This window comes from Ptychodera flava, chromosome 6, assembly GCF_041260155.1.
Source record: "Ptychodera flava strain L36383 chromosome 6, AS_Pfla_20210202, whole genome shotgun sequence".
Lineage (NCBI taxonomy): Eukaryota > Metazoa > Hemichordata > Enteropneusta > Ptychoderidae > Ptychodera > Ptychodera flava.
The window spans coordinates 36,345,153-36,369,715 of NC_091933.1; the positions used below are offsets into that span (position 1 = coordinate 36,345,153).

The window sequence follows — 24,563 nt, forward strand, 5'->3', positions numbered from 1 at the left end:
TCAAAACGTAATCATGGCGGCCATTGATATCATAATCGTCATCAATGTCTCAATCAAACTGTTCATCATGTTCTTTATCTTCGCTAAAATATAATCGAATAAATAACAGAATGTAAACTATAATTTAGAATATCCTCAACATGCTACCATTCTTCAGTATGACCATCTTGGTTACCGCCATCCTAAATTGGAATGGGAATTTTTCAGACAATGTGTGCCTTCAGTATTATTTGACCTTCGCCAGCGAAGATTTCTCGCGGATAAGTGGGCGTTAACATAAATTTGGTTTCGTTTTCAGATTTTGCAAATGACTTCTGGCTACATTAGGTAGCGCGGATTTACACTTACCGAAATAGCGTATGTGAGAGGCAATCCTACCCAGCTTGGTGGGATAGCGCCAACTGTGCAGCTGATTAATGATGTAAGCGCAGAAATTAAGATAATTATTGCTCCAAGGAATCCCTGTAAAGGAATGGCAGGTGATGCGCTTTAATGTACGTATCGCGGAACAAGTATTTGGGTTGTTGTCAACAGGGGAGAGGAAAATAAGTACTTCGGACCGTATAAGGCCACGAAACCCTATTCAAAAGGGTTGGCTCTAAACTTTAAACTGTACGTAAGCAGAGACTTCTGAAGATGATGGTGCTGCAAAAGCTCTTGTTTGCTCGTGCACAATTAATGTGGTGCCCTCTTTCCACTCAGATGCATTTACTTTACACATGTCATTTCGTCAAAAGACGTCGGCATGACCTTTGACACTCACCAGACGGATAGACAACCATCGGTAACCGCATAAGTAATGGAGCCGCGACACATTATTAGTGTCCTTGGTTTCCAACAATCGTTTTCTGAATCGATTTTCATCCCTACAGAAATTTTAGAAAAAGGCACAGTACCGGGGAAACTTAACTTATTAAATTCAAACGCCATTTCTAGAACGAAAAAAACATAACTTGGAACTATGCTTAATAATAAGATTAGTTAGCGACAGTGTCTTCTCTAATTTTCACCTGAGCAAATTTGGATGATTTCATAGAAAAAGGCACATTGCAAAATGTACCGCTTAAAATGAACGAGAGTATACATCTACAGTTTTCTCGACTTCAATTTTCACTGCGGTCAAATGCTTTAAAATATCAAGGAGGTACATTTAGAAAACTGAAGCAGTTTGCAAATCAAACTTTATCTCGTCAGATACCACGAGATTCTCAGGAGTGAAAGTCCAACACTGGTGGCCCTGTACTGACTCATGCAGACATGTACTCATTCACATTAGGTAGAGGTGTACATATTGTATATAGCATGTATACGATAGCAGAACAATTAAAAAAATGTACTTTTTTTACACATCCGATGAAATATGTCTGCACTTTGCATCAATCTCCGATGGCTGTAACGAATGTCTACCGGTTGCGACGGTTTCTTAAAGGTATACATTCACCTGTAATCTAAATATGCCCATATATGGTCAAAGGGGTATTCCTTGATATTCAAAATGCCCATGTGAGGGCGCTGCTTTGAAAAAGCAGCCACCCGCTTAAAATTTGTGAATGGTTAGATTTTCTCTTTCCATGAGAACTGTGGCAAAATGGGAACAGGTAACAGTATACCTTTAACCGTGAGAGTATGCGTGAATAGCAAAAACACATGCCATACCCGTAAGCCCTGACGGTGGACAGTCCTCCCAGCGTCTCTGAGAAGTGAGCCAATGTCGGGGATTTGGTGATGCTATCTAACCTCTGTAGTTCCCTGTAGAGAGATGCATAAAGAAACGGTACTCACATCAATCCAATGTCAGTAGCAAAACAATTGGGGATGTCTTGCCTAAGATGACACCTGAAGAAATGGAGACCGTAAAACTGTTAACCCGAAGTTATTGTTAAATTTTGAGATTCCGGAAGCCTTTACCTGAAGGACATTATGTTATGGAGCTCAATACTGTTGTCAATAACCTAGAACGAAACCTAGATGAGTCATGGCGGTAACGTTTGAGATTGATATTTTAGCATAGCTTTGTCCTGTGAAGAAACCACAAATCGTTGTTCTGTTGTTTATAGCATACTGAAGCTCCCGATACACAGAATATCAGAGCATTCTGTATGTATCTCTTTGAAATTTTAATGAACACATTTAAATACTCCAACATGGTAGATAATCGATACCACACACTTGGCGATCGCTAAATCTGATCTTTTCCGGTAAAATATGTTTGCCTATGATGATAGTGTGAGCCTCGAAAGTTAGCGATTCAAACTTTTGCTTAAACGTTCCTCAATGAAACTTTAGCCATTCCCCTATAAAATGAAGAATAAAAAGTTTGGTACAGGAGAAAAAAATTAGATAACTTTGACCGACATCTGAAATTCAAAACGTCCGCCATCCCTGTGTTAACTTTAAAGGGAAAATACAATTTTCGTTTTTTTTTCGGAAACTAGGACTGTGAATTTTTTTTACTACAAGAGCCGTGAGGTGAAACCCAACACGTGGCAGACCAGAACTGTTTTGAAAAAAATGAGAGTCGACATATCAGTCCTCTAGCCACATTCAACCTTAATACTATTTCACCTTTGTAATAAGTTTCACGAAGAGTTATAGCAGAATTTGACAGTGAGCCAATGCCGATGTTACTAACACAAATGAGACACTTTTAAGATGAAAATGCATTACATATACTTAGTGGAGGGCTCCTGAAAAATTTTCAATTCCTTACCTTGATGTTGTTACATAGTATTTTTTAATAAAATAGTAGACCACAAGAAAGGGCCCCGCCACTACTATGAACACAGGCGTCACAATGGTGTTGACAATTACAACCGACAAACACAGCCATGTAGTATACAGGACGTCAAGAGTAGTCACCCAGATTGTCTGAAATAGGCGTTTCAAGATGTTGGCCATTAAAAGACGTAATGAAAAGATACTTAAGCTCTCTGATCAAGAAAAGTGCATTTGATTTCACAAGGGATTCGCTGATTTGCAGTTGCATACCTCCTGGTGGGAAAAATGCGCCAAAGTGGGTTAGCATATGTACTCAGGCTACAATTTAAAAGTGCAAAGTACGAACTTTACAATTTCCTGTTGAGTGGAGGTATGTGGAGTGAGTCGGTCAGCTCAAAGTCTACAATTTTGGCAAGAGGACTATTCAAACTTTCTAAAAATGATGGGTCAAAATTGCTTGATTGGGTTAACAAGTTGTGCTAGGGTCCAAAACAGGAGTCAACATTGTACATTTTATCACAATTTTGTCGGTCAAAAGTCTATGATAGGCAAACAGCGAGGTTGAAACCGCATTACATAGGTGCACAACCATGATATGGCAGTATCTCCTTGGATTACCTTCGCTGGTCAACCTTGTTTTCATAATCACTGATAATTATGAGGACGAGAGTATCAGACATTTTTTTTTCCAATTTTGACAATCTGCATTCCAATATCAGTGAATTTCCTTTGTGTTTTTGGATTTCACAGACAAATGCATGTATGTGAAAGGCTTAATATGCAGCTGCCTACTAGCTGTTTTTATAATATTTTACATGACTCCTACCTGATCGATAACTTGGGTGTCATTGGAAAAGCGGTTGAGGATGCGGCCAACGGGGGTTGTATCGAAGAATCTAATTGGTGCACGGACTAGATTACGTAGAAAGGCAAAGTGCATGCGCCTCGCCGCGAAAATGGAAGTTATGATATGCCAAAAAACGAAAGCGACCAGCAAGAAGACAAAAGTTAGCGTCAGGACAATGTAACCATGACGGTAATACAACGATTCTTCTTCGATATTTTCCTGCAGAAAAATAATCAAACGTTTTAATGAAATATAAAATCCAAAAATTGTGGATGTTGATATAGTAGTAACCTATTAGAAATACATCCAATTATGGATGGGCGAGCTGAAGCACCATGACTCATTTCATCAAAACCCTGTGAACTCTATGAAAACAATTGTTGGTACAACCACGGATGTCAAACCCTTTCTAACATCCATGGTACAACACGGAGGAGTTACCTGAAGTGATTACTAAAACGCCATAGTGTTAAACAGACATTCAATCGTTGAAATTAACCATTGACAGGGACCCTTTTGGTCAAAACTATGTGCTAGAAAATATCCATGCCAGACGGACGCTTCATGTCATGAAAATAACATCGTCATGCATTTCGTGTTCAAGACTCTTTCTAAGAGCATTATCACCGTAATACTGGAATCAAAATGTCCATACAGACCAATGGCACAGACAGTATAGAGCTCCGTATGGTTATTCCAGTCCACAATAACATCACACTTGTCCACCAGCGTACCGTACAGCATATTTACAACAAGAAAGCAGGTGGGCACTATAAATTGCTCACTAATATACAAATTATGCATTGACATCAATGAATACATAAACTTTACCAGAGTTTTGTTCATCATATCAAGACCTGTTCCAGACCAAGCAGACAACCAGAAATTACAGGCCATCGAAGTCGAAGACTGCGCTATTAGCAACAACAAAGTCAATGCAGCGAGTGAATACTTGATCGCTCTCGCGTATGTCCTGTAAATTCTCCATGACACTGAACCTGTGTATCTCTCCTCCTCTTCAATCAGTTTGCTGAGGACATCTGCAAGAATACAGCATATCATGAGACGGAACAGAGAAGGAAGTTTCGGTCGCATAAAATTGCAATTACGCAAGTTTTATTTCATATGTTCACAGATACTCTCTGAGGATTTATTTTTATCACTTATTTTACACTGAACCTCTCAGCTCTATGAAAATATTCAAAATCTTGTCATTTTGGTGTACGCCCATTTTTAAACAACGGCTATCGGCATGATAACCGCCACCATGTGATTCATAAATGCCTTGTCCCGAATGACCAAGCCTACATATCTTCGGACGATAAAAAGAAACACCTGTTGCTGATTTTTATCTGATATCACGCTGACTGTATTCCATCGATACAAATACCTAGTGGATTTCCGTCAACACATTTGACTGAGCAGGGCTGAGTCAACAGCCAATGAGCTACCTTTGCCGAGTACTCGTTTCTTGTTTTCTTTGGTGGTGATAACTTCCTCTTCAGCGACAAGGACGCGGTCATCATCCTTCCCGGTGTCCCCGTCAGGCTCCGAGTGCGTAAGTGCAGTCCTTTCCCAGGCTGCAAACAGATCTGAATCGTGCTTTTGTATTTCCTTTGGGTCACCCTGTCGAACTATCTTCCCATCATCCATTAGAACGACCTGTTTGATTGGCAACTTCATTAAGTAAATTAATCTATTATGTGCCGCCTGCACTTTATTTTTTAATGTGAACTTAATGTCCTAATTATAAAAATACAAGGAGGGAAATAACATGAGAATTGTGTTTGATTAATTGGAAAGATATACCGAATGATTTATTCTGTATATACAAGACATTTAATGCTTTGAATTCCACGTTATTTGATCTACAATGACGCAGACGTTTTGTAAAAAATCGGTGGTGACCATATGCCATGTCAGGAATTAAAACAGTGCTTCTAATATAGGTATGCGTATACACACATAAATAAAGAGCTACGGGTAGCATTTATATTACAGTACCTTATGTGCGAATTGTAGCGACTGTAGCTGGTGTGTGACGAGCATCACTGTTCTACCCTGTCTAACAAGTAGATCCATGATCCCGTTTTCCAGGAGATGTGAACTCACGTGAACATCAAGTGCCGATAAAGGGTCATCCTGTTAAAACCAAACAAAGGGCATTATAAAGAAAGATATTGTGAGTTAGGAATCATATCTAGTCATCTTGCTGGATGGATAATTCAAGTTTCGTCCAAAAGTTCTCAAGACGCTTATGTTCTGAGGGGGACTGCAGCGGCTGTAAAAAAACTGATTCGCTCACGTTTCTGTACTGGCCGTTTGGTGAGTGATTTTAAAAAAGTTCACTTACCAATATAACAATATCGATGTTGCTGTAGATAGCTCTGGCTACACTGACTCGTTGTTTCTGTCCTCCACTGAGGTTGATACCTCTCTCGCCAATCTCAGTCATATCACCAGCTGGAAGAATGTTGATATCTGGTTGGAGAGCACAAGCTTCGATGACAGCATCGTATCTGCATGGGAATACAAAAGAAATCTACGTACGTAACCTTTTCAAAATTTAGGCCCTGTAGAAAATGGTGTACTTATAAGTGACAAATACGTAACAGGGCAAAAGTGTTCAAAACGTATTTAAGTAAGTACGAGCGGATAATATGTTTAGATACGAGGTCTAAAACACATGAAATTGCACATTCAAGTTCCGCCCGTATAAAATAGCCGAGATTCGTAAACATAAATGACTAATTTTATACATGTGTCAGTAGTCGCTTAATAAAGAAGTAGTATAATAATAGTGGACCATGGGGATAAATCTTGGTTTTTTTTTTAACTACAATCTTGTTTTTTAACTACAATCTTGTTTTTTAACTACAGGGAATCCCCTCTTACACGCATGTGTGGAAGAGGGGAATTCCCACTGAGTCAGATGGGCGAGTTTGCGCATGCGTGGAAGAGGCCCCTGAGTCACTGCACGACATGTATAAACACGTTCCGAAGGTGGAAGCGGTGGCCCCGTTCTGGCAGGAACCTCATGTTGTCAGTCCGGCCGCCGGTCGACGGAGTCCAGCTGCCTACTGCATAACTGAGGTCTGAATTTCCAGTAGGTTTTTTCTGAACTCGGAGTTCCTATCGGTACGAACTTGTTCACCCGATAGATAAAATTTTAGAAATTTCCTCTGAACTTAAAATGTGGCGGAAGACCATTACTTCAAACAAAATGAGTCGTTTTAGATAAATAACACTGATATCTAAAGTATTCACACTTTTATCTTTATGTACAAATGTAGTTCCAGAGTCGGGGAGGGATTCTACTCTATTCCCTCCAACAAAACATTCAATACTCATTTCCCCTCCCCGGTCTTTATCAATATTTATGATAATATCACAAGTTGTTCTGTTGTCTGTTTTCATAGCGTAATATCCAACCAAATCGTCAAACTCGTTTCCTGTAGCTAACTTTACACATCTAATGAGAACTGTACCATGTTGAAGTATTTTCATATTATCAGTCATCTGTTGATTTACTGTCTGTAAAGTTAATTCAGCTGCCTCGTCACCAACACTTTTCAAGCCCAGTTTCTTTAAAGTTGTGTCCCAAAATAATCTAACTGGAACTCCGCTAGCTGTATATGAGCAATAATTCTCCCCCTCGTTTATCCACCTTCGCAGTGTATTATCTGCCTTCATTATTGTATTAAGAGGACTAATTTTAAGGTGAATCGGTATACCAAGAAGTGCAATGTATGGATTCTTAGGAGTAAGCCAACGACGAAAATCTAACAACTTGTATTTGTTAACATTGCTATCAAAATAAATCACATTCGGAGTCCCAGGAAGTTCAGCCACACCTCCTGCAATTTCACTACCCAATATATCTAAGATGTTACGTGGTACGTTATAAGGTCTGAATTTCTGACTAACCGAATCCCACGTCAGAGCAAAAGGAGTTGGATCGTTTGAAGCCTTTGTGGCGTCTATTATGGACTCATCAATGTCTTTAAGTTCGGAAAATTCTACAGCATGCTCGTGGGTTTGCACGTCGGCTAAAGCTAAGACAAAAAGTTTCTCGCGGTCCTTGTAACGAAGGACATAATCCTTATTATGATTACCTGCTATCTTAGTATTATTGTTAACTTTAACATCACTTAAATCTTCGAGCTCAAGATTTTGTACATGAATTGCACCTAGACCGAAGTTACTTGGACCAGACATACTCCGTAGGGACCTATATACAGTGAAAATTAAATAATACCTTGTAATATACAACTAACAATCATGGCTTCAGCTATAGGAATGACAGTTCTCGGTGCTGTATTAAATGCAACGGCATTCACAGGAGGAAATATTATCGGACAAAAGCTTTCCGGGAATGGTGACGCTCTTATTGAAGAGAAGGTCCGACATGATAAAGCATTAGAAAAATTTGAACATGATCGCAACGTCTGGTCAGAAAAAAGATTACTACAGGCTGACTGGGAAAGAGAAAATCAAGCAAAGGATGCACATGCTGCGGCAGAGTTAAGAGATATAGATGCAGAAATCCTGGAAGAAGCAGAAGCGGTGGCCAACTCTGCGTCAGGCCCCTTTCGGAACGGTTCCGAAGGGGCAGTTCAATTCTCAGATTATTATCAGCCCAGTCCTGAGCAAAAGAAATATGAAATGATTTATATTGCTGGAGGATTGGTCTTGGGATGGTTAGCTACAGCAATTCAATACAAAAGCTAGTTGGCCAGTTATTGAAATTAACTATGTTCCCATCCTGATCTGTTACCCAAATACGCATTGAACTCATATAGTCTGAATCCTTTCTCAATGGCATGGAAATTGAGCCCCCGTTTTTTAAGTCATAGGTGACCTTTTCACTTATTTCTTTTGTATCCTGGACGGTAAGTATTTGTAAACAGTCTGATACTTTCCCCTGTATGTATTCGCCAGAGTCAAATGAAACATAATTTCCAGTAACGTCGACGACATCTGAATGAACTATGTATTTAGTGACTGTTAAGAAATCTGCTCGACCTGGACTCATAGTACTTTTTATCACGGGGTTGTCCTCTGGCTTATCTGAAAAGCCGACGACGTTGGCGAAGCTACCTGTGGCATTGAAATAGACTTTAATATCTTTAGCCAAAGTTAGAAGAACGCGGTTTGTCGGCAGATGTTTTTCAAAATTAATTTTTTGCTTCAACCCGATTGCTTTGTTTAACGTATCGATATTGTAGTTACCTGGACGTATTGATTTAGTCTTCTTCGCTTGGTCACCTTCTTGGTATTTTAGTACATTATTCGTCCCCGTTATGTTATGCCATGAATTATATAGTCCACACTCTAGCAGTCTTATTTTAGTAAACTGTGATATGTCAATGCAAGGATTAAAATTAACAGTAACCGGTTCACCTGTTTTGCTTACAATCCAAATGATCATCGTTGTACGTTGTATGTATATATTACTAAGTATAAGTGTTCGATGAATATTATTATTATTATTCGACTCTCCATTCCGAAGGTGTCCATTACAAAGTATAAGGTTCAGCAGGAATAATATTTTTCTGTTCAAGGAGATCTTTTATCGCAACCGCGGCAGCAGTCGCACTGCCTAATTTTACCCACCGAGTCAAATTTGGGCGACTTGGATCGCCCACCTCTATTTTCAGAAATTTGCTGGAGATCATTAGATATCCCATCGCTAGTCCTGCGATTACAATACCATCGTACATTGTGTTTACAACTGTTTTAGTATCCATGATAGCTGAAACGTATATAAAATAGAAAAATAAAATAATTACGGAATTCCTTACGGAGTTAATCCATCTCATGCAATGCAGAGGGACCATGTTTTTCATTCCAGTTATATGTTGTTTCCACACACTAGTTTCTGTCCAGTCGTTATCTACATCCCAATTATAATCTGGAACTGTAGAGGTTTAGGAGGAGGCCGCTACCGTTCCGGGCTCTGTTTTCGTCGCTTTCTGAAGCGGCTCACGCGTAAGCACCTTATCGGCATGGTTCCCTTCGGGTTGCTTAACGGGACAACTGTGATGTTGAGCACGCCTCCAATATAGTCCTAATGCAGTCAATGAAACTCCCACAATTCCTAAAATAAGATAACATTCATTATACCACTATCGCGTGAGCCATCACACTGTTCTTTCGTCGTAGGCGGTAGGTCTATACAGTTTGCTGCTACCGCATCGCTATCCCTTCGGAACGCATTAATCATTGCTTTTCGTTTCTTCTCCTTGTTTTGCCTGTTCCATTCCGCTAATCTCTTCCCGGCTTCCACTCTCCCTGGATGCTTCGTCGGTAATGTAATTTTCTCTATGTTGCGCTCCGTTCCAGTAGGGTTCCGAAGGGTAGGAGGTGTCGGTGGGGGGGGGGGGGGGCGTCGTTGGCGGGCCCCTGACGGAGTCCCTGACGGAGTCGTTTGCTGAGTCGGTGCTTGCGAAGTTGAATCCATTTATTTCGGGTATTATATTAAGCCCGATTTTTTTAAAATCTAATTGTTTACCCGTAATTAAACCGGTGGAAACTAGAGCAATCACGGGCCCTCACGTGTAGGTTATCCGTCCTGATAATCGTTTTATTTCACTGTTTAGAATAAAATCCTTTTTAAGATCAGTGGCATAGTTATCTCGGTCATCGATCGGAACTACCTGACTGATTGCACGGGCTCCTAGATCTATGAAACTTTGAGTGATGGTATCACTTATAAGAGAACTGTATTTCGCTTCGTACATTTTGAAGGCTCGTGTTATGAATTCATCTTTCCACGTTTCCACTTCTCTAACTGTAAACTCCTTACCAAAAAATAACTTACTTTGACCACTTGCGATGACACAGAGTATTTTTTCACGTTTCGTCTCTATTATGGATTGAGCGTCCGAAGGCGCCGAAGGTAGTGCCCCTTCGGAACGCGTATTTGCCGCTGCCGATGACTTTATTAAATTCTCCATTGTTTGCAGTATGTTATCTATTCTTAGTAAAAAATAAAAAATTCGTTTAAACCTGAATCCGAAATAAAGTATTAACATGGTCTGGAATGTTAGTACCCCTAACGGAATGATTCCGATTCCGAAGTATGGAAAATTCTCCTCCATTTAAATCTATCTGTATATAGAAACACGAATAATGAGTACAGACGCATTCCCAGTTGCTTTTCAATTGAATAAGACGAGCGTACCGACAGTACAGCATGCTGATATTCCTTCCAAACCGGATGGGGGAGTAAAACCTATTCTCATGGACTTATGGGGAGTAAAACCTATTCTCATGTAACTCCGACAGATAAATTTACTTTTCATCCACGGGATATATTTAAAGATAATGTAATCACTCATCGATCAGCTAAAGAAAGTAATGTCTGGCTGGGCGGCCCACACATGAAATACTGGGACCAGCAATTAAATTTCGCCGTATGGTGCAGCACGACTGGTTGTGGTATATCATTCGCCCATCTCTTCGGTTCCGAAGGGGGGGAAAATTTTCCGCCCCAAATACGATCATTCTGCCATTTCCATGTATACTTTACAATACGTCGTATCCTTCATGAAATGGGCGTTGCACTTCCAGACGATACCCCCACCTTCAAAGCGGGCGACAATCCGTACAATCTCGTCCAATATGAACTTCTATGTACAGAATTTGGAAATATAAGTCCAACGAAGTCCGACTTTCGTTATCGAAAAGGCCAAAACTCAGGTCTTGGTTATGGTTATGAATATTACACTAATCGTGGTCCCGTTCGACAGCCTGCCGCTGTATACAGTGGTCATGACTTTTTCCTCTCCGCCGACGGAGGCGTTTTCTATACACATACAATTTTTGGAAAGAAAAAACATGTACTGCCCGACAAAGACCGACCACACTACTATTTCTTCAGAAATGATGGAACAGAGGGGCAATATAATAGTTTCATTCCTCTGAAGGGAGACTCAGGATTGACAAAGGCTGGCCTAGCCCGCCTCAATGAAAGCCTTGAAGCCTACGTATATTGCATACTCGGTGCACAAGCAAATATTCGCAGTACCATAGTGGGCGATACTGGCAGTGCAGAGCAAGTAAGAAAAGAATTCGGCGTTCTCCTCGAAGATGAAATTCGTAATACTGACAAAGTAATCAGTTATAGGCGATATCAAGACACAATAATGAATACTGGTGTCAAACTTGATATGGCAGTTTCGCCCAATTTACTTCTATTACCGTCTGAAATGGTCATTCTTTCAGGCCCAGCAATCTCAGGTTATAATAATGAATTGCAATACGCAACTGAATCTATGGTCTTCGGGGTGAATGGTGATATAAACACGGAAGTTCGAGAAAGTGCTATACATGAGATGGAAGGGGGGGAGGGGGATCCCGTGAAGTGGCAGGACGAGCCCTCCGGGGGACCACCTCACAATGACACGAGTCGGATTCCCCTATCGGAACGGGCAGCATCCGTGACAGTTGCCGGCGCAGACCCTATTCACGAATATGGCAAAATTGGTTTGTTATCTTTAGCAATATTCATTACATTTATGTACAGTATATAGATCCGATGTACGCTACCCCGCCATTCAACATGATTGTAACTGGACCGACAAATTCTGGCAAAACAGAATATGTGATGGATCTACTCACCTGTCCGTACCTAGGAAAATTTGAATATGTGGTATTCATTTGTCCGACATTCATGAACAATAAAACGTATAATAAAAGATTCATTTTCACCGATGACCACGTGTTTGTGTTTCCGGTCGGACTCGATGCTGTGGATGATACACTAGCCTTCGTACGTGACGAATGGGCCGGCACTAACACTTTAATAATCCTCGACGACTGCGCCTCGTCCAAAGATATGAAGAAGCGCAGTGACGTTTTAGTCAAACTTGGTTTCAGCGCAAGACACGACGGATTATCTGTCTGGGTTCTGACTCAACAATATACTAGTATTAGTAAACCATTTAGGGAAAACATACAGATGTTAGTACTATTTTACACACCGAGCAAGACAGACAACAAGACTATTATAAAAGAATATGGAATGGAGGTGTCAGAACGGGAAGCCGTGGACCTAATCAGACAATTGAAAAATACACCATTCAGTAAATTAGTATATCATTTACGACATCCGTACGACATTCAATTTTTCGTTTAATATAGCTAATCATGGAAGGTTTCACCGATAGGAACACCGAAGGCTCCGCCGAAGGAACTCTTAGAGAATTATATTACAACCCGAAAACTGGTTTTGGAGGTGTACAAAAATTGTATGACGCAGCACGCGCCAGCGGACTCCTGTCCGTTACTAAGAAAGAGGTGCAGGAGTGGTTAAAAACTCAGCTAACTTATAATCTACATAAACCGGTACCTCGTACTCGTGGCGTGTTCCGAAGGGCCGGCGCGTTTCGGAACTTCGGTGGACGAGTTTTGGCAGGCTGACCTCGTGGAATTCCCTTCATCGTTCGCAAAAGAGAATCGTAACATTCGATACATGCTAACAGTAATCGATGTGCTCAGTAAATATGCATGGGCCAGGCCGATACAGTCAAAAACGGCTGAACACACGTTGCAGGCGCTACAAGACGTGATTAAGAAATCCGGGAGGCAACCCGACAAACTTCAGACAGATGAGGGGCGGGAATTTACTAACCGAAAAATGCAGGGGTGGTTGGAGGAGGCGGGAATTCACTGGTTTCACACCTACAGTGACAAAAAAGCTAGCGTCGTTGAACGTTTTAATCGGACTCTTAAGACGATGATGTGGAAATACTTTACATATAAACAGACACGTTCCTGGCTCCCCATTCTACCACAACTTCTCGAGAATTACAACAACACTGTACACGGAAGTATCAAAATGAAACCCGTCGACGTAACAGAGGACAACGATTGGCAGCCGGGAGAACGGGTCCGAATTACAAAATACAAGACCACTTTCAAGAAAGGATATTTACCAAATTGGACTGAGGAGATTTTCGTGGTTTCAAAAGTGGTGTATGCAGCTGGACTGGGAACACCGCCAGTTTATAAGATAAAAGATCTGAATGGAGAGGAAATACTCGGCACTTTCTATTCCGATGAACTTCAGAGCGCCCTTTCGGAACGCGCCGACGAGCTGTACAGAGTAGAACGAATTTTGAAGACGAAAAAAATTAGAGGAAAGAAATATTATCTGATAAAATGGCGCGGCTATCCAGAAAGTTTCAATAGTTGGGAGCCAGAGGAAAATGTTATTAGAACTTCGTAAGTTCCTGTGCTGGTACTTGTCAAGTACTAACGTAAGTACTAACGTAAGTACTTACGAAAGTTATTCAATAAGTACCATGGAAGAAGTCTTAATTTCTTGAAAGCCGAAAGTGTCAGTTTACCACCCCGCTTCCAACCACCTGGCCAAGTATTTATCATGTACTGTCGTAAGTAATGTTCACTTATTGCATCTTTTTCGGCTGTGGATGTGGATGAGGTGGTACCTCGGTTCCTGAACATATTAAGTTTGCAAGATCTTCAAAGCGACTTCTCATGTTGCCATAGTCCGTTCTTTCGAGTCCCCCTTTTTCAGCTTTATCTATAAGTTCTGGTTGAAGTATAATATACACAACTGACATGAGCCATAGACAAGTAACTTCAAAGCCCCTTACAGAACCGTAAGGTTTCATCATATCAAGTGCCTGTAAGTCAAACGGAGCATTATAAGCACACACTGTTTCACAAGCATTAAGAAGTTTGTGTAGGTTCTTGAGTGAGACTCGAGGTTGTTCTAGTTGTTCTTGACCAGGTGGATAGTAAGCTTTTTCAAGTTCCTCCTTGCTGAAACCGTCTATTAAAAATCCCTGGCTGCCGCTATCGCGTGAGCCGCGTACGTGTGACGGGCCGCCCCATGCAATTCCAAAGTCAAAAGCTCGTGGGAAATCTACTGGCCCGACTGTCTCTGTATCAATTGTTGGATTAAGTATATTCTTGAGAAGGGCAGGCGTAAGAGATTGATGAATTACCAAACATGGAAGCCTGTAGTCATTACAAATTTCTAAGAAAGTCTGTTTGAACTTATCGTGAATCTCTTCTAGTTCTTCTAAGGCGGTTATTTCATATTGTCTGGCTCGAGTCAACACATTCTGCCTGCAATAATCCCAAGGCATATCTTTGAATATGATAATGAAACTGTGTAAATGGCCAAATGCTCTAGAAACAATCTTTTTTTCTTCCGCTGCCACGGAAACGCCCCGGATTCTAGAAAAAGTTAGATGTTGAATTATGGAAGAGTCACAAATAATGTAGCATTCCGAAGGGGCTTTCCCAGCCCGACATTGTAAACTAAGAGTATGTTCTATAAACTGATTCTGAAAATCGGCAATCGAAACGACACGGCCATTATAAAAGTCGGCAATGTTGCTAGAAAAATAGTGTCAAATTCTGGTACGTGAATCGCAGCCAAATTTACTGCATCGTAACTCTTACCACTTCCAGTTGGGCCATTTATGAATATGTATGACATTTTGGGATACTATATATCATAGAAAAAATTTTTAAAATTATTTTTTATTAAGATATATACGATAAGACAATGGCAATTCTTTCTATTTCAGATGCAATAAAAATACTTGAAACCGGAGAAAACAATATTCAAATCAGTGACGGCAAACTCATATTTGGTGAATCTTTGGTAGATCCTTTCATATACGTAGACAGTGAGCTAGAAGTGGTTTTCAACATCGGACCTAAATATGGATCCAACGATCCTGCTACATGTGATGAAATGTGTGTCCGTTGGCAACAAAGTCTTCAAAAGTTTACTGATTTAATAATATTCCGTACCTTAGGTGAAAGTTTCGATGCAAGCACTGCTAAAAGTTATGCTGCAAGCCTGGCTGCTCACTCCAAGAATCCTATCGGAACGAATTCCTGCGGATTTTACAATCCATCTAAAGTGTATCAGAAGCGAGGGAGCGGGGCGCAGATAAAGTATTTTAAATTTCGGTTTAAAAGCGCTACATGTATTGATATGGTTCAAGAAATTGACTGCGGTTTTAAAGCAGTGAGCCCATTGCCAGTCCGAGAAAATCCTGCTATTGTACCTCGTAATATCCGGAAAGGTAGTAAGATAGAATTCTTAGCATTTAAACCGCGCTTAAATAAGCGTGCCCTTTCTTTCACTGTTGAGAGGTTATTTTGTGCCGCGGCTAATAAACCAGAAATTCAAGATGCGGAAGAACTAGTCGACTTAGAAAGATTAGGCGAGATATATAAACAAATAAATGCTGCCAAAATATTATAGTGGATTTTGATGACCCATCATAGAATAATTATTTTTTCTTTTTAAAAAATTTTAGGATAGTATATATCATAAAGATTATTATGGCCCGTCGATTACGTACAGCATTCAAGGGAGCAGTTTTACGAAAAGAATTTCCTGAAGTCAAGCGAGTCGAGGACATCGAAACGATGGTGGATATTGAAGGTATGGCCAAAGAAAGAAAGATGTACTCTGTTTATGCAGAAATGGAAGTCAAATTTTCGGATCCGAAAAACGGTAATACACAAAATCGTACATTGCCTGTTAAATTAAAAGGTACATACACAAAAGAGTTGGGAGGGGCGGAATCAGATGTGAAAGAATTATTAGTAAAATGTTACAAAAATTTTGCTTGATAAATTTGACGCTGCTGAGGGTTCTGGTCTCGTTCTCGAGGAGATACTTAATTTTGAAGTAATTCTAGTAGAAGTTTTACTCGGGGCCGGCCCGGGCGCAGTCCAACTGCCTGAATGGTTAAAAAATAAGCATTGTGTGAGCGATCTTATTCTACCTTCTGGCAGCGAGAATTGTTTTCAGTATGCCGTCGTAGCAAGTATAAAGTTGGCCGACCCCGAGTTTCGCAAAAAGAAATGTGGTCAGGTAAGGAGAAACTGGAAGACGTATGACAAATTTATGGCTGACTACTGTTGGGATGGAATACCATTTCCTACGCCCGCCGATAAGACTGTATTCAAGCGCTTTGAGCAGCAAAATCCAGGCATCAAACAACTGATTATTTCAGATCTATGAAAATGATCACGCTCCCCCGTCCGACATAACTGAGTTATATAGTGGCGGAGCCAAAGGCGGAACGGATCAAATAGCATATATCTTACTGATAGTTGGCGAAGCCCGAAGGAGCCACTTCGTACCAATTACTGCGGAAAATCGCTTTCGTAATTCTCGTACTAATCGAAAGAATGAGCGCAGACGGAAGTGTATTTGTATGGTTTGTAAGCGAGGTTTTGCGTCAACAGAAGAATTAGAAAAACATCAGGAATACTGTGGAACAGACATGGCTCAGCCAGTTTTTCCTAAGGAAGTGTGTCAATTTGAAGGACATCGGAAAACGGTGCCCTGTCCCTACGTTATCTACGCAGATACTGAGGCAATTATTGAGCAGGGCACTGGCCGACACATTCCAATTTGTCTTTCGTATGTTATGATTGAACGATGGGGACTGGGCAGTAAGCCGAAAGTTTATAGTAAAAGAACGTTCACGGGTCTCTCCTGTGTTACAGAATTTCTAAAAGATATGAAGAAAAGGGCCGAGTATTATTCGAAATCGTATTATTGGAAAATAAAACAGATGAAAGATCCTTCTAATTACAACGATCCAAACTGTATTGCATGTGGAGAGCAAGCCGGATACCGAATAGTGGGCGGTGACGATCCTACGACTTTTTATTGTGAAAAGTGCCGACCGTTGAGAACCATTCCTATCTACTTTCACAACCTCAAGGGATATGATGGTTCTTTTATTTTGCAAAAGTTACATGAAATCGGGGATGCTGACGCTGGACCAGAGCCTAAAATCATAGCTAAATGGGGGAATTATGTGTCTTATGAAAACCTTTATTTTTAGTGCCTCAATAGTTGTCGCCGGAGGGGGAGGGAGACAAAGAAACGTTTCTTTTCTATAAAGTTTATGGACAGTGCTCAGTTGATGTCTGAGTCGCTTGCGAAGTTGGCAAAGGCTGTGCCAGGGAATGGATGGACGGCAGTACTACTTTCGTACCCGGACATTCAGCGGGCGAAAGGTTTCTTCCCCTATGAATATTTAGATTCGGTTGACAGACTAGAAGAGGAGGAGCTCCCGGAGAGACACAAATTTTATAGCGAATTAAAGGAAGAGGGGATTTCAGAGTCTGATTACGAACATGCATGGCGAGTATGGGACGAAGTTGGATGTAAGACGATTCGTGATTATATGGAATTCTATTGTGAGACGGACGTTCTCCTTCTTGCGAATATATTCGAAAGTTTCCGTGACACAAGCACTTTCTAAGCTGCTTATGTATGAGACGCATTACAATTACTTTCGAAAGCGGTTCCCTGGAATACGATTAGCCTACATGGATACTGACAGTTTTGTTACAGTGTGCCTCTTCCTTCCCAGACGTAACTTTCAATGATATAGTCCGAGAAGATGTGGAAAATAATGGTAATGAGTCTATATATGATACTAGTGGGATGAGCGACCCCGATTTTCCGAAGATTAATAAAAAGGTGATAGGTAAATTTAAAGATGAGTTGAATGGAGAACCTATTCTTGATTTTGTCGGCATACGCTCGAAAGTGTATGCCTTTCGGACTCCAACTTCCGAGACGAAAAAAAATAAAGGGATAAAAGATGTTTGTGTTAGAAAACATTTGAACTTTGAAGACTATAAAGATCTGTTTGAAACTGGGAAGGAGCCCGAGTGGGCACAATTTGTACAGTTTGTACGAAAAAAGGCTGGAGAAATCCGTAGTGAAAAGCGCAGTAAAATCATGATGGCGCCAAATGATATCAAACGTGTGCAGTTATACAATCCAGACACGAGCGAATGGTTGGCAGAAACGTGGCCAATAGGACGGAGTTCCCCTTTGGAACCGTTGCGATAGGGCTAACGGAGTTAACTTTCATATCCATTTAATCCATAATGTCGCATGTATCGTTCCAGCGGCGGACTAAATCCTTCTTGTTTTTGTATTTCTAGTGCCTGATGAAATATGTCCTGAATAAGTTCTGAGGCGGGGGCCTCGTTCCGAAGGGTTGCGCCTTTTTCTTGTATTTGTGTAAGCAATTGTTTATATTGAACGTAATAATGTTTATATTTCTCTCGCCTCTTTGATACTCCTGTTTTTCCTTGTATCACATCAATAATAACACCTGGTATAGGAGTTAAAGCTAAAAGAACTGGAACTGCCGGAATTGCCGCTATTACAGCAGAACTTACAAGAATTCCCTTAGTCACATTAAGAGCCATATCAATTCGGCCCATTAATTTATAACTGCGGCGATATGCAGCGCTAGTTCTTTTGATATAGTCGGCCAATTGTTCAACGCTTTCAACAACTGAGACGTGCATTTTTTTTTACTGTATATGTAAGGGATGATAAAAAATAATTGTAGTAATATAGAAAGACAATATGGCAGAAGGAGGAGAAGATATACCACTCCAGGATTTCGATGATGCAAATTTGAATGATGATGATGCTACTGCTGCTGAAACATCTTTTACCGATGATGCTTTTGCAAACCCCGATCCTTTAGTGTATAGCCCAATGGTGGATAATTTAATTACACAGAGAGTAAGAATTACAAAAGGTATGGTTGAACAACTCTTAGACAAATATAAGATTACTAATCCGGATGCACGAAACGAATTGATTATAAATGCTAAGATTAAAGGTGGTGAACTGTATTATAAAGAAATCAGAGTTACAACAGATAAAGGAAGTAGATTTTTAGAGAAATCCACATTAAAAAAGAGGAAAGGAGGACCTGAATTTATAAATAAAGTATACACATGGAGTGGAGTCGAATATCACTCTAGCGCAGAGCCCGAATTTGTGAGTTCTACATTGTATTCTGAAGATGTGAAAAACGATAAAATACCGGCTGAGAAGATGACGCCAGAAGACATGGGTATATACAAAGATGAACTGACATTCTTACGGCAAGATGCTTCTGGTAATGCACACAAAATACAAGCTTTTGAAAATAAAATCGATGAATGGAACAATCTAAACCCCGAATATAGAGCTATTAATGATGAATTAAGGATTGCGAATATGCGTCTTGACGATCTTAACAATGAAAAAAAGAAAATAACGCTAGAGAAAAAAGAAGTTGAAAAACAGTTAAAGGATCCTGAAACGAGCACCCAAGGAAAAGAAAAAGCCGAGAAACTACTAGCTGAACTCATAACAAGAGAAGCTAAAATTGTTGATCGAATTGAATATGAACATGATAAGATCAGTGGGGCACGTGAAAGTCTGGCTACTACTAGGTCTCTTCGTGATGTAATTTCTGATCCGGAATTGTCACTCAGGCTGAAGTTGACTGAGTTATTTAAATGAAATGGTATTACTATAGCTGCATTACTTACTGCCCTTGGAATGACAATATCAACAATTGCCCTGGCTGTGACTAAAGGAGGAGGGGGAGCAGGAACTGGAGCAAACACAGGTGGTTCAGGTCCGCCCAAAGTATACACAAAAGCGAAAGAAATTGTAAAGCAATTTGGTGAATGGTTAAAAACCTTGGCCGCAAAAAGTGCTGCTGCAATACCAGGTTTAATCGGCTCCCTTGTCAGTTTTCTATTAAAAACGGCAGGATCGGTTGTCGGATTTGTTGGAGAACAGCTATGGATATTTTTAACTGGTTTAACATTAGTCATTATAAATAAAATTATGTATTAATATATCACCCCCTTACGGAATCGACATGTTTGGTGAAAAGAATATTGCAAAGTTTCTTTCTAAAAATAAAGACCTGTTTGGTTTCTCTGTCGAATTGGAATGGTGCAAACTCCGACGAGTAATCGACATATACTTCGAGCAAAGCCAGGTGTCCGACTCAAAGATGATAATCTATATCATAACATATTAGCTTTCGTGAAGGAATGTCAAAAGACTAACTTCTTTAAGCGACTAGAATTCATAGCTGTATTCCGGGATACTGAGGATGACCAAGAGTCTCATCATATCCAAGAATATTGGGTTCTTCGATTGATTCGCGACACGGGTAATCGATTTATCTTTCAGGCAGACGGAAATATTTATGTGAAGATGTGATTTATTTTTTCTTTTCTTCTTCACTACTATATACATTACACGAAAATGGGTTACGATAGATCATTATTACCGGAATTCACCAACCGAATACCGAAGGGAACGAAGTCAGAAAGAACTCATCATGTGATTGCTCATAATCCAAGTGAGGCAGATCCAGGTCAGACACTTATCATACGATGTCCGAAGTTAGAAAGCGGAGTAGTACTAGTTCCAGATACTTTCGACCTGGTTTTTGATGAAGTAACGGGACATGAAAATACCGAGTAGTACAAAATGTTGCAAAACATTTGGTGGAGCGTATGGTTCTCACATTTCAGGGGCAGGCACTTTTCAATTTGAATAAATATAACCTTATTGAATGTTATCGCGATCTCTTCAAACATAAAAAGGAGAGAACGAACATGACACTGTACGGAATTCAGAACGAAAATCTAAGAAAATTGAGAAGTGGCGCGGCCGATGCAGATCACGCCGTCGTGGATGATAATTTACTTTTCACCACATATAAAACAAAATATGCTATTCATCTGAATCATCCCCTCATAACAGGTCATGGGGTTGCATATCCAAAAGAGTTAGGGAGTCATATCGAATGGGAAATTACGCTTGCACCCGCCTCCTAATTACTTGTCAGTAATAATGTTGTTACGCCCAATTATAAATTAAAAAACATTCAAATGGAATACGAAACAATTTCTGACCCCGCACTCGCGAGGTCAACTGCTGGTTATTACAACGGCGGGAAAAGTTACCTTTACGAGCATATACATTATTTTAGAACAATCCCGATGAAAGAATCAACCACGGTTATCAATGAAAATATAAATGTACCACGACATAGCATTAGAGGTATCTTATTACTATTCACTAAAAAACAGAATCAGACAGAACTGAACAGTGAACTTTTCTTTAATCCATCCATTGAATCTGTGTCTGTAATGATTGAGGGTATTGCGAACAAAATATACGCTCAGAAGATTATACCAAGACAAATTTGGCGAGAGGCACAACGGTATTTTGCTGAAGATAAAGATTGGTGTGAAATTGATATAGATGAAGTCAATTATTTGAAGAATAAATTTTGTCTGTTTATTGATCTGCGTAGCTTTAAAGATATTGAGTTTCATGGAAATGGTCTTAGAGTAATGAACACAAAGGACAGAATACAGCTTGAAATCTTGAAGAAAGATACTTCAGTGAAAAGTGTCGACTCTCGCGATGATAATAAAATCGAAGGCCGGGATGATAATATATTTGCCCACGTTTATGTTATTAGCGATGCCCAGGTCTCTGTTGAAAATAGTAAATTAAAGTCTTTACTATTTTAGTTCGTACCGATAGGAACGAGAGTCGTTCAGAAATTCAGACCTCAGTTATGCAGTAGGCAGCTAGACTCCGTCGACCGCCGGCCGGTCTGACAACATGAGGTTCCTGCCGGAACGGGGCCACCGCTTCCTACCTTCGGAACGTGTTTATACATGTTATGCAGTGACTCAGGGGCCTCTTCCACGCATGCGCAAACGCGCCCATCTGACTCAGTGGGAATTCCCCTCTTCCACGCATGCATGTAAGAGGGGATTCCCTGTAGTTAAAAAACAAGATTGTAGTTAAAAAAACAAGATTGTAGTTTAAAAAACCCCAAGATTTATCCCCATGGTCCACTATTATTATACTACTTAAAGACAACAAATAAGAGGTGAATGAAGACCAATAGAAAAGTAGTACATCACCTTTTCTGGTCAAATGCTTGTCCAAAAATGATGTTGTCCCTGAGAGTTGCATTTTGTAACCAGGCTTTCTGGGGTACATAGGCGACACGTTTTCTTTCTCTGGAATACGGCGACGAGGATTACTTCAGTTTGAAAACTGTCAGGACTATGAAATCACACAGTAAGACATTTCACTAGATTGTCAGCTCAACCGCAATTTTTGTCCAAAAGGCCATGCGCAGCCTGAATGGCAAGTGTCATACTGCAGAATAGGTATATAACGAGGAGGTGCAAGCAAAAAGGCACTTTCGAGCTGCATCGACTTCTCACTGTTACATTCAAGTGTTATATTTGTTCCCTGCTTGGACGGTTTCTTTAAACTCAACCTAACAGCTGGGATGCCACTTTCAAACCCTTGTGCGTTAAAATAAGCCTACTTGAAGAGACATCCGAGTACTTTACCTGTTGATTCGCACAGTGCCAGACACCGTTGTCATTTCTCCTAATATTGCAGACAGTAATGATGACTTCCCACTTCCAACAAGTCCAATTACTATGAAAAAAGACCCTGTGGAGAAATTTACAAGATAATCATGTCACATATCACATGTTTTACCCTTCAGATTTTGCCGATTTTTACACCAAGGTATCGTTAAACTTTTCAATGATGCATAACATCAACACCAATTCAAATAATTAAAGTGTCATGGAAGGGTATGGCTTACCGTCGAGTACATTTAAATTGATGTTTGATAAGGTTGGTGATGATCCGTCAGAATTCCATGAGAAAGTCCCGCCACTTATCTGAAGACGTCAAACATTATGATATAATACAATTACATACTATTTCATCGCGCAGTCCTCTCTTTGCTTGAAGTATTATAATAAAAATATTAACATTTCATCTTCAAATTAAAACCAGACGGGAAAGTAACAATAATTAAAAAGTATTAAGAAATGAATTCGGACATTTGGATTTCAATTTCAATATCAACATAAGTTGCATCAATATTACTTCAGGCACGAGATTTGGTCAGTATATTCGAGCCAGGTCCGGGCAAAATCAATATATGATGATGTCACACAAGAATTGTGTGGTATTGCGCAAATAAATGAGTCATCGTATCCCTATAAATAAAACTTAATGTAACATGGACAGCGTTCTTTTCTGAGCTATTGATTTTTATCCCCCTTGCAAACCAATATAATATTATATTTCACATGGACGCTATCCGTGTGACACAGCCCGAAAGAGGGCATTTCAAGCACTTTTACGCATAAAATAAGGTAACATTTACGGAACTAACATGACTAATACAATATGGTAATACAATAAGACGAATACTGACTATGACTTGACAGTAAAGTTGAGCGACTATCATCTACCCATGCAAAGCATTCACAGGTTCAAAGTTGCTCTTGTTTACCATTTTGTGATACAAAGAACACAATACATTAAGACTTGCATAGAATCATGCAGCAGAGTACAACGGGATGACGATAAATAACTACATGAATGTCAAAAATTACCCATTTGCTGATTGGAAAGTTTAACATATAATTCCGTTTTTTGACCTCAAGACGAAATGAATTATTTCCATTGTGACTTGATTTCCTATGACAACTAAAATGGCCTCAGCGTGATCGTGAGTGACAAAAATATGTTAACTTAAAAAGGGTCAGGTATACAAAGGACCTTTCAGTCCATTTATCAAAACCAACCTGTCACATGGTCTCTGTTTAGCAAACCGTATGTCTGTACGCCCGAATTTATATTTGACATTTTATTCGTTTATAAATTGAACCAATAAAATCCATGCATATTTTCGTCGATTTTACAAAGTCAACAGCTGCATAGCCATTTGAGCATTAATGTATTTCGTTATCATGCATATCTCGACGTTTGTTGTAAAGATCACTGCCGACATTCTACGGTAAACGACACAGTCATGGAGATTATTGGTACCAGGCTTAAGATTAAATACCATATTTTCAGTGTTTAATCTGCCTAGAAAATTCCCCTTCCTTAAGAAGCACAGCAAATTTCAATATTGGTGACAATACCAGAGAGGAAGGAAGTCATGCACTTTGTCTGCTACTGAAGTTGTAGGACTTTGTGTAAGAATTTTATAGTTGAGGAACAACTTATAATAGATCACGTTTGATCAATCAATATCGCTATGTTTTACCACAGATATCACTGCTGATATTCTACGGCAATACGTCA

The 24,563-nt window shown here is 39.9% G+C and overlaps 1 protein-coding gene across 3 annotated transcripts in view; it reads right to left on the minus strand.

The window, feature by feature from the left end:
- LOC139135640 (ATP-binding cassette sub-family C member 9-like) overlaps positions 1–24,563 on the minus strand; it is a 40,355-nt gene that overhangs the window by 6,069 nt on the left and 9,723 nt on the right. For all 3 annotated transcript variants that reach the window (XM_070703143.1, XM_070703142.1, XM_070703144.1), the window contains exons 11-22: positions 23,062–23,140; positions 22,799–22,904; positions 22,358–22,456; positions 5,919–6,084; positions 5,570–5,707; positions 5,017–5,227; positions 4,397–4,605; positions 3,545–3,784; positions 2,711–2,868; positions 1,657–1,749; positions 764–866; positions 349–462 (exon numbers count right to left, since the gene is read on the minus strand). In XM_070703143.1, coding sequence (XP_070559244.1) covers positions 349–462; positions 764–866; positions 1,657–1,749; positions 2,711–2,868; positions 3,545–3,784; positions 4,397–4,605; positions 5,017–5,227; positions 5,570–5,707; positions 5,919–6,084; positions 22,358–22,456; positions 22,799–22,904; positions 23,062–23,140 — 1,716 coding nt within the window. The remainder of the gene's footprint in view (positions 1–348; positions 463–763; positions 867–1,656; positions 1,750–2,710; positions 2,869–3,544; positions 3,785–4,396; positions 4,606–5,016; positions 5,228–5,569; positions 5,708–5,918; positions 6,085–22,357; positions 22,457–22,798; positions 22,905–23,061; positions 23,141–24,563) is intronic.